The 17,754-nt window shown below is 35.5% G+C and overlaps 1 protein-coding gene across 9 annotated transcripts in view; it reads left to right on the forward strand.

Moving 5' to 3' along the window:
• Window positions 1-17,754, forward strand: part of LOC127447679 (lysine-specific demethylase 6A-like) — an 84,841-nt gene that overhangs the window by 21,163 nt on the left and 45,924 nt on the right. For 6 of the 9 annotated variants that reach the window (XM_051709657.1, XM_051709654.1, XM_051709652.1 and 3 more), the window contains exons 5-6: window positions 2,820-2,878; window positions 10,798-10,842. In XM_051709657.1, coding sequence (XP_051565617.1) covers window positions 2,820-2,878; window positions 10,798-10,842 — 104 coding nt within the window. The remainder of the gene's footprint in view (window positions 1-2,819; window positions 2,879-10,797; window positions 10,843-17,754) is intronic. The other 3 variants (XM_051709648.1, XM_051709653.1, XM_051709651.1) reach the window with 1 other exon arrangement.

Genomic DNA, 17,754 nt, shown 5'->3' on the forward strand with positions numbered 1-17,754 from the left:
TGCAGGTGTGAGGAGCTAGCCATTTGTAGTACTGTCAGCCTGTCAGAGTGATGGACCATGTACTCGCTCGCTCTGCTGTAAACAGTCAGTGCTCCTCCAGAGTTCTCTTTCTGTGCCTGTCCTGACTTCCAACTGCTGTCCGAGGTCTTTCGAGACAGTTGTAGTTTTGAGGCTGCAAATAAGTACCAGGTGCTGTCAGGCCAGCCATTGAAGGCCCAGATCATTGTTGCCTTCCTGATTGCATGTCAAGCAGCACTTTAGCTAGTTTACATTCATGTACAATGCAAAACTTGTCTTGCACTTTCACAAGTCAGTGTGCATTCTGTATTCGTGATGTTAGCTCATTCAGTTGAAGTTGTTGGTGTGGTTGGCATGTAGGTCAGTTGTAGGGATTTGCAAAGCTATATTGGCAAATATTGAAAATCAGATCATTAAAAAAAAAATCTGACAGTGCAAGAAAACCACATTTACATAAGTTTTCTTTCTAATACTCGTTCGATATCTCAGATACCTCACCTCATGTTATCAGAGAACCGAGGTTACGTGAGTAACCTAAAGATTTGAAATCTTAAAGGAATATTCTGGGTTCAAACAAGTTGAGCTCAATCGACAGCGTTTGTGACATATGATTACCACTAAAGTTTTTTGACTCGTCCCACCTTTTCTTAAAAAAATAAATACAAAAAACCCAAATCTTGGTTACAGTGAGGCACTTTTTTTTCACCTGGCAAAGTTTCAGCGCTTGTTAATGTTTTTTCCCCCTTTTGCACTGGTGTGCAGACAGTAATTACACAAGTTAAATGATGAATCATTTAAAAATCAAATCATCCCAAAGAAGTCCTATAAACCATAGCGTTCGCTGCCTCATGGAGCGTGCACCTGCCCGGGCAGAATTACGCTTTTTACATTGATTAAGAATAGGCCTACTATGTTGCAGGCAGTGACAGATTATTTTTGTTCGACTTTAATGTGATTTTATCATTTGAAGATCTATGTATTGTGCTATTTTGGCTCATAGCTCACTGTGCACTTTATTCCCTGCTAATCTGAGATTGTGTTTGACGCATCCATGGCAATAAACTTTCTCGACTCCTGACAAATAACACAATAACCGTTCGTAAACTCTTGCAGTTAACCAAATATTACAAAAGTTTACCGTGCACATACTTGGGCTATTAAGGCATCTTTCACTTTATCATTTAACATTAAATGCATGCACGACTTAAAAATTTTAAATTAGTCTATACTGTTGCACAAATTCTGTCACTTATATGAATTTTAACCATCAGCTTTGTACACGGCTAGGGTAAACTTAGGGTAAATCAGACACTGCTCTCTGTAGTCCGTCAAATAAACTCACTGCACCTGCGAGATGCAGATTCCCTGAGCGCGCACTCGAGTGCCTGTGCTCGCACTGCTGTAGTCCAGCACGCATTCGGCCGAACAAATGGTGTTTCACATAAGGCTGACATTTCTGTAGATTTATAATAGATATCTCAAAATAAATAAATAATTTATTTAGAGTTTGGGGCCCTTTGGGTTTAGAGGCCCCTGGGCAATGGCCCAATTGGCCCGGTGGTTAATCCGTCCTTGTTTGTGGATGTCCCAATGTGGATACTAAATTTGCATTTTTCAGAGAGCTCAATAAAATATCATATTATTATTATTAATATTATTGGTGTATGCCTTGCACACTAATAAGTCCACTGAAATGTAGAGTGCATAAACAGCTCTGAGTCTACATACTGTAGATGTGTGGCATTTATTGCAGGTGAAAAACTGTATCAAATCTTATTTGGCCTTCAAAGTATTAAAACATGGTGTTTCAAAATTGCTTTCGAGACACTTAAAAACAAATGCTGCATGGCATCATTGACTTAAAAACTGGTGCAACTCATCTTCACTCACCAACTTTGAAAATGGTTGAGTGAACTCTTCTTTTTAATCTAATTGTTTTACGTTCATCAGTACTCGGCAAAGCTGTCTTATTTACACTTATTCACCCACATATAGGCTACTTCATGAGCTGCTAGTTTTCAATACACAGAACTGCACTTTCATGTGTTCTGTAGTGTGAAGTCCTGGTCTTTCCGGATTACTTCCAAAATTCCAATTATTTTTGTTTTCTTATTCACTTTCTACATTTCTTCATCATCTGAGCAACTCACTCAAACAAGGGTGACTGGGATTATTTTTTTTTTTTTTTTTTTTTTTTTTGTAGACCTAAAGGTGTGAAACAGTTGTAATGTTTTGTAGATTTTGAATTGGACCGTATGATGAAGTATGAGTTTCCAATAGTTCCCTGGATTTCTATACCAATAAATGCAGTAGTTTACAACTAGAGCTTTTTAAATTTAGCCATTTGTTTCGTTTACTAGCCATGTCATCTAGTGACAGTGCATTTGTGGGAAAGACAAGCCACAGTGGCTCTCAGTTTGAGTCACATGTTTCCTCTAAGTCGTGATAATAGTTTCATTGTTCCATATTCTCTTGCACACTCCGTTATGTAAATATGACCTTTTGTGGTTGCGAGAGCTCAAGACTTTTCAACTCAATATTTTAAACACCTGCTCATTAGCCGCAGGAGGTTAAGTTCCCTGCTGAGTGTGAATGTGTCAGGCCTGCCGTGAGGGTGAACCTTCATCTTTACTGATGCTTAAGCAGGTTTCCATTGATACACAGGGTGATTAGAAAGTAGGAGCTTGGAATTTTACATGCACACTAGCACGGTTACCATTGCCAGAAAGAATGCTTGATTAATTCAGATGATGAATTCATGAAATACTTGTTTCTAACTCTCCTATCTCTGTTTATTTCAGAATTCTGCCTTTTTATATGGCCTTGGCTTGGTTTACTTCCATTACAATGCTTTTCAGTGGTAAGTATAAAATTACAGTTTATGTGTTCTGTGACGCATTTGTTTTCTCATGCATACCATCAGGTTTATTTAATTTGTCATCTGTAACATAACGTAGATTGTTGAAATATCATTACTAACAGTATTTTTCATTACTAAGTGTTTGTCATTAACTTTTTCTTTCACAAATTTCATTTTATGCTTTCTTAACTGACAGAATCATTAGAAATATTGTATGTTGTCTTTTTCTTACAGCAAATTCTACTACACTTAATTCACTGGGTACTACTTTTTCGCTATGATACTGTTTGTGACGTTTAGCCTAAAGTCCTAATCAGGGTATCTTTGGGTCATTAAAAAGTATTAAAATTCATAAATTAGGTATTAAATGTTTTTTGTTTGAACATTTCCCTCCTTGCGTCATAAGGTTGAATGAAAACCTTATGAATGAACACCTTCCATGCCTTGCATAAAGTGCGTTCAGTGTACATAGACACTGATCACGTGAGTACTGCTTCGGGTCTTGAGATATTCCCCATTCATTTTCTCCATTATTTCAACATTAACAGACTGGCCGATTACATGAGAGAATACGCATTTCAGTAAGTTGTACTAGAGCTGCAAATATTGCCCTTGATATTGTAATTGTGATTATTAATGTCGATTAAAAGATTAAATTATCATGATGTCACAAAGTAGACAACCGCGTGGTTCTTCAGAGTAGCATATTTCAATGGTGGATATGAGCTGCACTCCAGTTTATTTTAAGCATCTTTTAAGCATGAAGTATGGTAATAATGTTTGTTAATGTTAGGCCTAATAAGTTATTTTAAAGGGATATCTGTGGTATAGAAGAAATGTATGTAGGTTCTTTCTGAGCTATTGACAAAACCAGTTTTTACTTGATTCAGTATGCCTGTGTGACATGTAACAGTTGATAAATACACATCCCCACACATTTAACAAACCTCTAAATCCTGAAAAAGTTGGTATAAAATCAAAAACTACCATAAGACGTGAAATATGTGTCTTTACCTCTAAAATTATTGGTCCACGTACAGTAAATAATATGACATTTTATATTCAAATATTTTTACTGCCAATTTAAATTGACCAAGTTACTTGCTGTGTTCAGTAGGTGCTATGGTGGTGAGACGGTAGGGCTGGGGAAAAAATCTATTCTGTTACAAATTGCGATTCTTGAGCCAAACGATTTTAAAATAGTCTCCCTGATGGAATTTATTTATTTTTTTTTCATAAAAAAAAATACATGTTTATCTTAATGCTACAATGATTAATAGATAAATATAGGAAGCTATATTTGTGCACAGTTCCACATAACAGCTTTTCTCTCTGAAAGTTTTGTCTCTTTAATTCTTTGTTTAGTCCTTTAATGCACCGCTGCTACAGCCATCAAAAGCTGTTTGTTCACTGTCAGACTTGAAAATCCTCAGCTGTGATCAATGTTCCTGTTATTTTATAATCCAAAATATTATTTGAGAGGTGTTGTGGATAGTATTTGCCAGAAGTCAGTAGGCAGATTCTGTCTGACACTGCTTTAATAAAAGGTTTAGCTGTAAAAAGGCTTATCAAACTGTTGGATGCCGTAAACTACATGTTGCGCCCACACAGTATTTATAATCTAACAGCCAGGGTATTCATGCACATTTACCCGCCACTGTCGACAAGAAATGCAGCTAGACACAGACACGTGCTTGAGGAGACACACTTGATTATGTTTTGAAGAACAGATGAAAGACATGCCAACGATGCACGTGTCTGATTTGCTTTTAAGTTCATTTGCGCTTTGGCGCCAACACGTGCAGCGCGATTGTGTCTCGTGGAATGTGCGCAAATGGTGAGTTCTCTGTCAGTCTTCTGGGAGCAGTTTGTAAGGATAGTGTTGTTTATGTTATGAGAATGCTGCATAGGATCTCAGACTATCTCAGGATGCATATGCAAATAACTTGCAACAACATTGGGACTGCAGGTGATTATCATGCGTGTCATAATTCATTACAGCCCCAGAAACGGTTCTTGAACAAGTTTACTCTTTAGCCTTCATTTGTATGTTGCAAAATTATCATTATGATAATAGTAATGGCTTATGTTAATATATGTTAAACAAATTTTGTTCTTTAGGAATATAAAATATAATCTAAGTTAAAATGATATATTGTATATATTTATTTGTTGAATACAAATGGACATAATGCAGCCTTATGCAGTTCCTTTGCACTAACTAGTCGCCTAGCTCAGACAATGCACTGACTGGTCGATTGGTAGTTTTAAATTGGTAGTTTTGCACATCCCTACTTTTTACCTGCAAATTATACATTACACAGTGAAAACAACTGTCATTTCAGACACAGCATTTCTTTCTGAGAAAAAGGAGTTTTACTTTAAATTTAGTTTTTTATATCAAAACACCAAATCACAATACTTAGAGAATCGCAATACATATTGAATCGGCTAGGAAATCTCATTGTAATATCGAATCGGGAGGTCTGTGGCAATTCCCAAACTTTTGCCCATTCATCCCGTTAGATCTTTAATGGTGATCTTGTGAATGTAAGATCATCGTTAGATTATATCTGGGCATTTGCAATTGGTCGTTTGTGTGATTAGTGAACATTTTAAATCTACTAATAGCAGCTGTGGGGCAAATGGGTCTTATTAGAGCAGACGCGATAATGACGATGATTCGTGAAATATGCCATTCTTTATGTTTGCTACAACTCCAAAACAAGCTTAGAACAGTTAAATTACTTTATTGCTGCTTTATACAAAAAAACAAAACAAAAATTCACATTAGCCTGCTTATTAACATGACAAAGCTAAACTGTTATTGTATTTATAATAAATTGTACACAGAAATCGAGCAATGTGATGAACTCTCCCATTACAATGACTGCTGTCACTCACTGCAGGTATTGTTTGAGCCCTGCAGTTCAGTGCGAGCTCACTGACACTCCGCACAGAGTTCTGCACTCTCGCGAATGCTCTCTTTTAAAAACTAAGCTGTCTAATCAGCATAATAAATTAATTATTTACAGCGCGTCTATGCCTTGATTAGAAGGGGAACGTTTTAGTTTTGTCGCGTTGGTCATTTTCAGTGTATTTACCATCGACGTTGCAACCGAGCAGAGGAATAGAGAATGTGAATGATCTGGAGAGATTTGTGCCTCGTTGCAATGGAACCACCAGGCGTCACTCGTTCTTAGGTCACAGGGAGCAGAGGGGAAATAGAACTGGAGGAATGAGTTGAATCAAGAGGGTGCTGTTCCATTTCAAGTCAAAGTCAACTTATTATACAAATCTAAAAGCATGACACGGTATCACAGAAAAGGAGATGATAGTGTTTAACCAGATTTAAAATTAGGAATAGTGTAAACCGTTTAATAAACACTGCACTTTCTGCCAAAGTAAAGGCTCCAGGTCTTCCAAAATAAAAGCTCCAGGTAAAAGTGAAGTAAATACTACTGAAATAAATTACTGTTATATAAAACACATCTAATCCTCAAAATGATAATAATTCAATGTATATTATAATAATAAACTTGACTGGGATCCACAATGATAATTTTATTAGTAAAATAATAAAATAATATACAAATGGGTTCCAAAAAAAGTGAGTGAAGTTGTACTGTAGTTTTTGCATATCCTGTTAATTCACCAAATTTTTTTTAGTAAACATATATGTTGGTAAATACTGCTTTACATTAGGCCGACTGTGTTGCTGTATTGGTGCAAATAAATGAAAAAGTGACTGCTTCATTGCGGGCTGAAGTTATGTGTTGTCTAAGAACAGTGGTATAGCACCACTCATTCAGGTTGAACGAAGATATTTGCCAGCTTTTTCAAACAATGTTCCCTGATATAGCAAAGATATAGCTCAGATAAAGCAAAAAGTTTCAAGTGTGGCATGATGTCATTAATAATTTGATTTGGTCTTGTTCAAGGAGAAGCTTTTTGGAAGGGTTAATAATGCAGGGCCATTTGTGCTCATGTTTTGACGAGAGCCTCAATAATTGTGCTTAAAAAAACAAATGGATGTTTATGTAAGATTTTTTTTTTTTAGTGATGTCTAGTTGAGGTAACTTGGGTATAGTAATGAACAAAAGCATAAGTAATGAACTTAACTACTGTAGATGTCTACATAAAAATACACACAGCAGTCATACACAGTCAAACCATCTCTTTACTCTCGCATTAGCTACGTGTCATTTTAATATGTGACTTTGTTGCATCTAATGGTGGGTAAGTATATGCATTAACCCAGTAGTAATTAAAGTGACGTACAAGTCTTAAATATATTTGAAAAGGTCTTGAAAACTATATTAAAAACTATTAATTTGGATGTGCTGATACCTGCAGATTCCCTGTTTATGTTGTTAAAGACAGTGCTAGCTATCATTTTCTGTAGCTGAACAAAAGCATTGTTTTTGATTTTAGGCTGTATCTCTGGGCCTGTGTAAAGTAGGGCTGCAAAAGTAATCGAGATTTAAAGAGCACCTATTATGGTTTTTCAAATATTACCTTTCATGTAGTGTGTTATATAGCTGTTTGTGAATGTAAAAAAGTCTGCAAAGTTTCAAAAATTAAAGTACACGAAATATGGAGTTATTGACACCCAAAAGAAAACCAATTTTGAACACCTGAAACAAGTCGTTAGTAATTCCAGACTTACTTCCTGTACTAACCTACGTAATTTGGTAACAAAAAACCCACCTCAGTGCAGGCTGTTAGCCTGTTAGCTTCTGCTAACTGGCTAACTCACATTATTGTCAAACTACATATAAACTTACCACAGAGAAACATCCTGTTCTCGTCGTGCTTGTGGTGGTGGTTCGGGTTGATCTTTCGATGTATCACTATCGGACTCTGGCTCAAATTGGTAAGGTAAAACAGACTTTTTTCAGACGGAGCTGAAACGTGGATATGGTAGTGGCAGTTTCCTTTCTGACATGCGCTGTAAGCAGTAGACCAATCACAACAGATTGGGACATCTGACCAATCAGAGCAGAGTAGGCTCTCTGAGGGTGTTTTCACACTTGTAGTTCGGTTCACTTGGTCCTCTTGGTCCGGACCAAAAAAGAAAATGATACATTTAGTCCTGGTTCGCTTAGCGTTCACACTGGCATTTTTAACACCAAACCTAATGATACAAAACCAAAGGCATCAGGAAAAAGTCACAACCTGATTTGACAGCTTTTATGACGTTTATTTTTACCAGCTGAAAACAAAGAGCTAATAAAATGTGTAAAGGAGTCAAAACAGCACCAGGAATTCCTCCGTTGCACACACAAATGAAGATATGCTGTAAGGACAGCTGACGGCGGTTCCGACGCCTGTAACGAACTGTAATGGGCAACATAGCTCCTATGATGAGCAGAACCAGGTATGCTTGAGGTCAGTATTAGGCAAATTACTTCCTGTTTTTGGTCCGTTTAGACGTCTTTGGTCCATGTTGCGTTCATATATCAGTCGAACCGCACCAGAGTTCGTTTGGAAGCGGACCGAGACCCACTATTCAGGCGGTCTCGGTCCACTTGTTTGGTGCGCTCCAAGGTTCGGATGGCAGCATTCACACTTGTTCAAATGAACCGCACTAACAGAGCAATCGCACCAGAGTTTGTTTTAATCGAACCAAACCTGCCAAATGTGAACACACCCTGAAAGGAGGAGTTTAGAATGAATCCTTTAGAATGGATGATTGAAGGAGTAATTTTTGACACTGGGGAAAAAAAAGGTAATGCTGCAATTTAAATTATGAGCAAATTAAAGTGTTTTTTGACCTTGGATGCACGTAAATCTATTGAATGAGACCTTTAAAACAAAATTAGGCACATTTAAAAATCATAATAGGTGCTTAATGAAACATCGAAATCATAAAATGGCCTTGTGTGATTATTAAACCACAAAATGTTGCAATTTTATGTACAGTCTGCATTGAAGACAACACATTTTGAATGAAACTGGATTGAGACCCTTTTGCTAAAATGGACCAGAAGAGAGTCCACTTTCAAGTCCAGGTACAGAATGGATGCAAAGGAGTTTGGTTAGTTTTCAAGAGTTTGGTTATCTTTCATTTTGAATTATGAAGAGTAACTCCTTAAATGGTTGCTTTAAACAACTGAAATATGAGATGAGAGATTATATTGTTGTTCACATAGCAATGTTTTTCAAAATAACTGCAATATTAAATATTATTATTATTACTTTGAGGCCCAGTGTAATTAATTTTTTGCTGTTGTATGCTGTGGTTAGAGGTTCTTGTTCAGAAAATTTTTTGGTGGGAAATCTGACCTTTCAAACTCAGGAGTAAGCATGACATGGTTAATGTTACTAATTTGCTTATTTAGTGACCAAGAAATGGTGCAGTCTTATTTCTAATTAATTTTACGCCATAACATTCTTTGATTTAATCTTAAAACTGTCTATTTCCATGTTTAAAATTTAATAAAATTTGTATTTCAGATTTTAATGTGGACTTTGGACAAATGTTACACATGGACTCCATGATTTATATTATAGAATTCTGACCATGTTTAATTAGGGGTCGACCAATGGTTTTTTTCAGGGCAGACACCTATAACAATTATTAGTAATCATGGGGACCGATAACTGATATTTAGGGCTGATATACATTTGCAGTAAAAAAACTAACAAACTCCAACACAAATGTCCTTTAAATGCCTATGAACATGTATTTAATGAAATACTGCAAAACAGAACATTTCAGTATTATCTTTTGAAAAATACTGGAAAACAACATTGCCATTCATCCTCCACTTTATTTTCAAAAATAAAGTGGAGGAAGCTCCTAGCAGCATTTCTTTTGAACTGAAATTTTAAATATAAAAAATAATGAACTAAACGGCTCCATAACAGGATGTTATGTATTAACGTGATAACAGATGAGAATCAGCGTTATTGGAGTTGACACTCTTCTTCATGTAACTTGCTGGCTAGCCCGTTTAGTCGAGAACAAAAAGGGCAACAGGATTTTGAGACTGAAAGTTTTAACGCTAGCAAAGCTGAGGTTACGTTTGCTAAACCTTCTAACATTGGTTCACCATCTACCTCTATCAATGCCATCATCAGGTATAACATGTAAAAACACCATCTCATATGGGCGAGTACTCTTGTTAAATCAGTCCTTATCTCTGCCACCCATCTATATTGCTGCTCACTGTATTTCTCCGCTACAGTGTACTGTCATTGAAATAACGGCGTCTGCAGCTCTACTATGCGGCACCTCATGTTGCGGGCCGGGGGAGCGAGGCAATGTGTGCGGAGAGCGAAAGGGAATTAATGAAGCATCTTTGGCAATCAGATCAGACAAAATAACTGTTCCGATAATTAGAAGAATTATGAATATTGGATCTGATTATCGGCCAGGCCGATAATCGTTGACACCTATGTTTAATGGATGGCTATAACATTGGATTTAGAGTGTTTTATTGGATGCAGGTCTTGAATGAGTTTTTAAATGTCTCTATTTTTGTTGAATGAAGTTGTCTGTACTTTATAGTAAATTAGATTATCAAGCCTATTAAATATTGAGGATTCACAAGAGTTCAGTACATTTGACCATTGTAGCTTTGTTCAGAATTTAATTTAACATCTGCAGAAGTCATGGATAGATTTATACCAACACTAGACTTTTTTTCATATTAGAAGTCTGCTCTTAAAAATCATGTGAAAAGCATCACATTTCCTCATGTTCATGAATCATTAGACCACAGATTTCATAGTTTTATTTTCACAACTAGCATTTTGAGGACATAAATGATTAAATATATATTTTTGTTAATTTGAGAGCTTTTATTGGAAAATGGTAATGACTTAGCATATTTTACACACACACACACACACATACACGGATGGTATGTTTTGATATTTACTACTGGAGGTCCCCTCTTTCCTTGTCTTAGGGCAGTGCAGCGCACCCCCTCAGATGCCCATTCTGGACAGAGAAGGTAGGCATACCATGTTGCTTTTGAAAGGGTATGCCTCAGTCATGCTCTGTAGAATTGCTGAGCTCACTCAAGCTGCAAAAATCTTTGCATTAACTTGGCATATTTTGAAGGATACTGAAACTATTTTGATATGTATATTGGTGTTGGTATGGATTGCACAATTGGTGTCAATGTGCTCAATTCCCATCTAGTTTAAAGTAACATTCTGGGTTAAATGCAACTTGAGCTCTTCTGTGGCTTGCTGTCAGTTACCACAAAGAAAATAAATGTATAATAATTATAATTATATAATTTTAAATTAATTGTATTGAAGGGTTTAAAAGATTGCAATTATTCCTTAAAAATTTTCATTTGATGTATAAGGTTTTCTAAATTGTCCTTTCGGCATCTAAACAGTAGGCCTACTTTATGGTTAGTTAGGTCACATGCCTCCCTGCTATCTTTCTGTGCACAGACAAGATTGGCATTCAATTCTAGCTCGCTAGGCTCTTGTTTTAACTAAATTATGTAATTTGAAATTTGTATGACGATTAATTTTGAAACATATAATTTCAATTGTGACGATTAATTGTCTGTTGTAGGGCTATGGCGATTGTCATTTAAATTGTCATATTTCATATTTAACTTCAAAGATATAAATCAAATAATAAAATAGGGATATATTATTTCCTTTAAGGCTTTAAAAACTTATAAATGACTAGGGCTGGTATTGATACAGATTTCCTGTTTCGATTTCGATTCAATATCGATTCATATGGGTTTATTTCAATATAATGTCCCTTTTGCTTACATATAAAATAAATGATCTCCCAGCTAATGCTGTTAATTATACAGGGGACATTTTAACTTGGTGCATTAGGAAAATATTAATTTTACAAATTGTATTTTATTACTTTTTCATAATTTGTCACATTTTGGCTTTTTAAAAATGAACAAACAAATGTATTAAATCAATAAATAAGATATTATTTTTCACATTTTTGTTATTTATTGCTAAATTGCATAATATGTAGTATTTACATTGATTTGTTGAACACGTGCTAAACCGGTACCGTCTCTTTAACAAAAAACGGCAATTCTGTAAACAGCGCCTTTAAATGAGTGCATGTTAACGAGAGAGAACTGGAATGGCTTTACCTCATCAGTGTGATGCATGATTAGATTTAAATGTTTTTTTGTAGTTGTTTTTGAGCAACAACTGATTGTAAAGAAAAGAAAGGGTATTAAAAGAGACTGTATTCAATGGCAAAAGGGTTGCGTGGATCTTGTCTAGGACAAACATTACACGAAACAACTTTTACTCTCAACACGCTGTGAAAGGGTCTCGCTGCTGAACACTTTACGACTAAACTACGCAATTTCTGGTGAGTGAAATGTAAACATTCACCAGCCAGTTGCATATTGAGTGAAAGATCGATCTTGGGATTTAAGAATCGATATCGAGATCGTTCAAATGAAGATCGCGATTAATCGGAAAAACAATATTTTTACCCACCCCTATAAATGACATGAAAAATAATGTTTTAAATATAAAATATTTCTAAATACGTAAATTATGTCTTTCTTTTTGGTAAACTTTTGATTTGTGCAGCTTTACATTAACATGTTTTTTTTTTTTTTAGAACTTATGTATTTTATATTATTTATTTTTATAAAAAATAAAATATTATATAATTTTTTCATATTTATCTAATATTATGAAATAGTAAATATTTCTGTCCTAATTTATTCATTTTCACACAGTTTTTAATGCTCTTTGATTAAACCCACGAGCCCTTATTTCTCATGAAGCAAAACCTTTTAGATTTAATTTCATTATTTTATCACTCCACAGAAATAAAGCGTGCGTCTCCTCCTCTGTGTCACTGCATGTCATTAACACTGAGTATATGATCTCACAATGATCAGAAACATTTGCCATTACACGATCGTTTAAAGTGAAGCCGGAGCACTTTGCGTTCACTATCAAAGTTTATATTTGTTCGTTTGTATTTTCGCGTGAGTTTGGCGCGAGTCTGCTAATGTCGCGTGCATGGGAGCGCGTGAGAGAAGCGGTTAACCCGCTCTTCCGGACAGGAGCTGCTGGTTGACATCCATGATGCAGCTCAGTGACGCTCAGAGATCAACTGACTGACACACAAACACGCCGTTGACTTCATTAAACCTAAATATTCGCTTGAAATTCCCTTTTTTGGCCATTTAAATGTGATTGGAATTTGAAGTGCACAATAATCAGTTGGATCAAATAACTGCGATCAGACCATTATTTAATAATCAGGACAGGCTAGTGTTAATTTTGTCAGCTATTTTTTATTTATTTAGCCTTAGTCTTAGTCCTGTTTCAATTGTCCTTGTTAGTTTTTATCATATTTAGTCAACCATATTTTAGTCACATTTGGACAGATGCAACATAAAGAAATCCAAGTGTTGCACTATAAGTAAATCATTGCTATGATTTTAACTTAACACAAACCCTGAGTATCCAGCAAAGAAAACTCTACACAATAAAAACTAGGTGGTATTATATTCACAAAGTAAGTACTTTATGCAGGTTATGCAGGCATATTACTGCAGACACATTTTTTGAGGTATGTTTTTGTAGGCAGTTTTTATAACATATTCAAATTCATTTTGATGGTAATGTGAAGGACAAATAAACACAGCATTGTCACCAAATACATGCCAAATACATAAGTCATTGGTCTATACTCAATCCTACGTAACCTTTGCCGCTCATTTTCAGCTCCTTCACAACAATTTGCTAGCCTATTAGCTTAATGAGTTCGGTTTAGCTATAAAACACAGCCTACATAATGTAACACCACCACCTTGTCTTAATATAGCTTAAGTTGTCTAATATAGTTGTAAGTAGTTATATTAATTTAGCTTAAACAACCTAACATTACCACCAAGACGTTAACCTTCCTCAATTTCTTTGTGGTTAGCCTTCATATCATCATCTCTTTCTCCCAAGTCCAACTGTTGTTGTCATTATTTTATGAGCGTTAGCTTTCTGTAAACTACTTGAAAGGTACTCCTCACTGTGCTTGCTTAGTCCTGATATGCCACGCACAGCACAAGAAAGGAAACTTCTGCTCATGCCATCCAATGCTCATCCAATGAACCGGATATCTGGATTGTAATTTAGAAAGAAAAAAAAAAGACTAATATTTTGTCTCCTTTTTTCCCCTGACAAAAATAGAGAGATTTTGGTAAAGATTTTATTTATTAAACTACATTTTAGTCTCATCTTTTTTCGTCAACAATATTGCATGTTGATCACAGTTAGTGTTTAATGACGTCGGTGCCGTCTCGTGTTAGTCATGGAAAAAAAGGTCGTCGATGAACATTTTTCATCATAGTTTTCGTTAACGAAATTAACACTAGGACAGGCCTACAAACAAGCTTTCCGAATACTACCCACCCCCCCCACCCCCCCAGCTGCTATTGATCAAACAAACAAATAGTCCTGCCCCAAACTCATGCCATTTGAGTAAATGTTGTCGGACTGGACGTGGTGCTCGAAACAAACATAGAAATGTTTAACGCATAAATGGAGACACAGTTTTCAAGAAAAGTAATCTTCAAATTACTTAGTATTTTTTATAATAGTAAAAAAAAAAAAAAAATTAATGGTATGAAAAGGTCCTGCGATATATAACCCAAAGTGACTTATTTAATTTAAAAGGGTGATACATTTTCCTTGATCACTTCACATGTGAGAGTTCATTGTACTACAAAAATATACTGTAAGTTCCTGAACTCAAAACTTCCTCCTCACTGCACAAAGAGTATTTGTTGAAACCAAGTTGCCAAATGACTCATTCTCTACTTTGTCCACTTTATGATGACATTTGCATCTGACCACCTCCACAACAACACACCAATTCCTACTTTACCTTATCACTTCAGTAGCCCTGCCCAGTAATAGTGAGCATTGAGATGGCAAGTAGAGAGCAGGTCAGCCAAGAGCAGAGAGCCAAATGTAACAGTGGGTGTTTACTGTCGAGTCTTTAAGGAGAAATAGCACAAAAACCAAACGTTTCTGACAGACGGTCAGATTGAGTGTGGAAACTGATCATGTTTTACAAAATATATGACTGTTGTTTGTGCAAAAAAAATTTACTGATATTATAAGTGAACTTCAAGGAACATATTACAATAATAATAATTAAAAAAAAATCACTTTTAATCACTTGACCGTCGGGAATCACTGCTGAGTTAAAGGCTTCAAAAACGGAAAAAAACAAACACTTCCAGCTTGCTTGAAAAAATAATTTGTCACTGAGGCGGGTCTTATGTTCATGTCAAGTGACTAATGAGCATCTTCTTTTACTGAAGAATGGACAAGTCGTCAAGCTGATGTTTTCATCGCACAGATTTTTCCTGCACTAAAATGAGCCACAACAGTCTTTTTTTTAATTTTTTTTATTTTATTGGATGCATTTCTTTACTCACTGAAAGCTGCATATGCACATGCATTCTACGACAATCCTCAATTTGATAAATAAGCAGTCCCGCGCTTTCACAAGGGAAAGTTACTCCATCTTCACGATCGCTTCTCTCTTTTGGATAGCCGCAGAACTAAACACAGGGAGAGAGAGACCGCAAGAACAGGTATTTTTCAATGCAGGAATGATGCAAAAGCAACTAATGACAGATAAATATAACCACAATGTAAATTTTCCAGATTTGGTCCATTTTAAAATATAACCTTGTGAAAGCCAACTGAATCTGCAAAGAAAATGCAACAATGTAACTAACTTAGCACCTGTTTCGGCACAAATCAAGCAAGCTACATGTTTGAAATGCCCTAAATCACTCTTATTACAATTGTTTGTGCTTGCGTAGTACTACTGTTGTTCTTTCAGGTAGTTCCACGTGACGGATCAAAGAGAGATAGTTGCGGTGAGTCGTTATGTGTGTCACCCCTCCACCATTTTGGGTCGGGAAGTGTGACAGACTGAAAAGTGCTAGATTTCTGTAATTTCGGTCTGTAAATGATACAGAGTCAGCCAAAATAGAGTTGACTGGAGTCTTCAAGTGTGACGCCATCTTAAGCAGCTAAAGAGAAGTCAGGTGGCCGCTCCTGGGTTCTAGTGCCTGCTGGATGCCACCTCTGTCAGTGCGATTTATACACAGATGCGATTTCTCTGTTTTTTTTTCTCTCTCAACTACGCAATTTTGACCAGGTGTGAATTTATTTCCAGAAAATGTGGTGCTTTTAGTTGTCTCTGCTGTGCAATTTAAGCTGGGATAGGAGAAAGTATTTTAACAGTGAAAAAGTTGCACACTTTAGCTTTTAACAAATATAATGGTTAGGTCTTGTAAATAAACTTTTAAAACAGTGGGTATTTTAACATTTATTCCAGTGCAGCAGTTTACCTTGTATACCACTGCAAGTGCATTATTGTAAATGCACTATTTGTTTGTTTTTACATTTGGACATACAGGTAATTTATTTTCAATCACTGTGCAATTGCGTGTTCTTACATGCTTGTTGCTGATGAGGTTATCTTCCTCCACCTCTTGATTCTAGAGCAAGAAACTTAGATGACCTGCTTACCATTTTCATGCCCTCTCTTTTTCTCGCCCACTCAGTGTTTGGAATTTTCCCTCCCTTCAGAGGTCCATTGAATAAATTTACCTACATGTCTGATGTTGATAAACAGAAACGAGCACTCAGAGAGACTTGCCATGATTTTAAAGATGCGTTTAGAAATATAACTTTGTTTACGTGCTGGTAAAACTGTTAGATTTTAGCGGCATGCAAAAAAAAAACTTAAGTTTGCGACTTTAAATTCAACCCCTTTAAAACACCACCGCTACAGGCATCAAAGCACTGCTTTTGTAATAAAATCACTGCCTTCAACAATACATTTCTAGAAAATTACTGTTGGACTTCAGATCACCTGCTGAGAGCAATTTTTCTGTCATTATGCATAATTCATAGATATATTTTGTGAGGAATATGATTGTTTTGTGCAATTAAAGGTTATGGTATGACCTAATTATTTTTTGGATGTCTGTCAGTTACTCTAATGTGTCTTCGTGTCAGGTGAACATGACTTTTTTTTGGAAATACCCTTTTGCACATTTCTAATCGCAGTTTAGCACATGGGTAAAGCACCAAAGACAAATGAATGACTGATGCCCATTGTTTAGTTAACTGGTTTTTGTGACCAATCCTTTTGGCAAATCGGTTATCCTGGATTGCAATGTAAAAGTTGTGTATGTGTAAATGTGTCATAATTAACCCCAAATCGATACAAAAAAAATATTAAAATATATTTTGCATAAGTAAAAATTAAGCCTGCATTAAGGACCATTAAGATATATATATATATATATGTATAAATATAATATAATATAATATGTGTTTTTTTTTTATTTTTTTTTTTTATCGTGACATTATTTTTCAGGACACTGATGCACATTTCCCCCCCCCAATTCTCATCACTAGGGATGGGAATCGTAAGGAATATAACGGTTCCAATTCCTTAACAGTTCCAGTAACGATTCCAGTAATTCTTTTAGTACCTTTTTTTAAAATAATTATTTGGAAATGAGAAATGCAATTCTTTTAATATTTATTACCCTCTGCTATCTGTTACCAAATAATGATCATTTCGGATTACTACAAAGAAAAGATATAACAAATCAGAAATAAATGTAATACAGTTCTTGTAAAAGGTGTTAATTGATCCAAATTATATTTTAAAGAAATCTAAACCAACAATAAAAGTGATGGCATATTTAATTAATTCAATTATCCTTTTATAAAATTCCACTTATTACAACAAAACATGTGTATCTTTAATTATATATTGTCATAAGAACAACCAGTCAGTAACTGCACTGCTTGATTTAATAGATACACAGATCATCATTAAATAAACAGTAACAGTTCCA

The sequence above is a fragment of the Myxocyprinus asiaticus genome, chromosome 11 (assembly GCF_019703515.2).
Source record: "Myxocyprinus asiaticus isolate MX2 ecotype Aquarium Trade chromosome 11, UBuf_Myxa_2, whole genome shotgun sequence".
NCBI lineage: Eukaryota > Metazoa > Chordata > Actinopteri > Cypriniformes > Catostomidae > Myxocyprinus > Myxocyprinus asiaticus.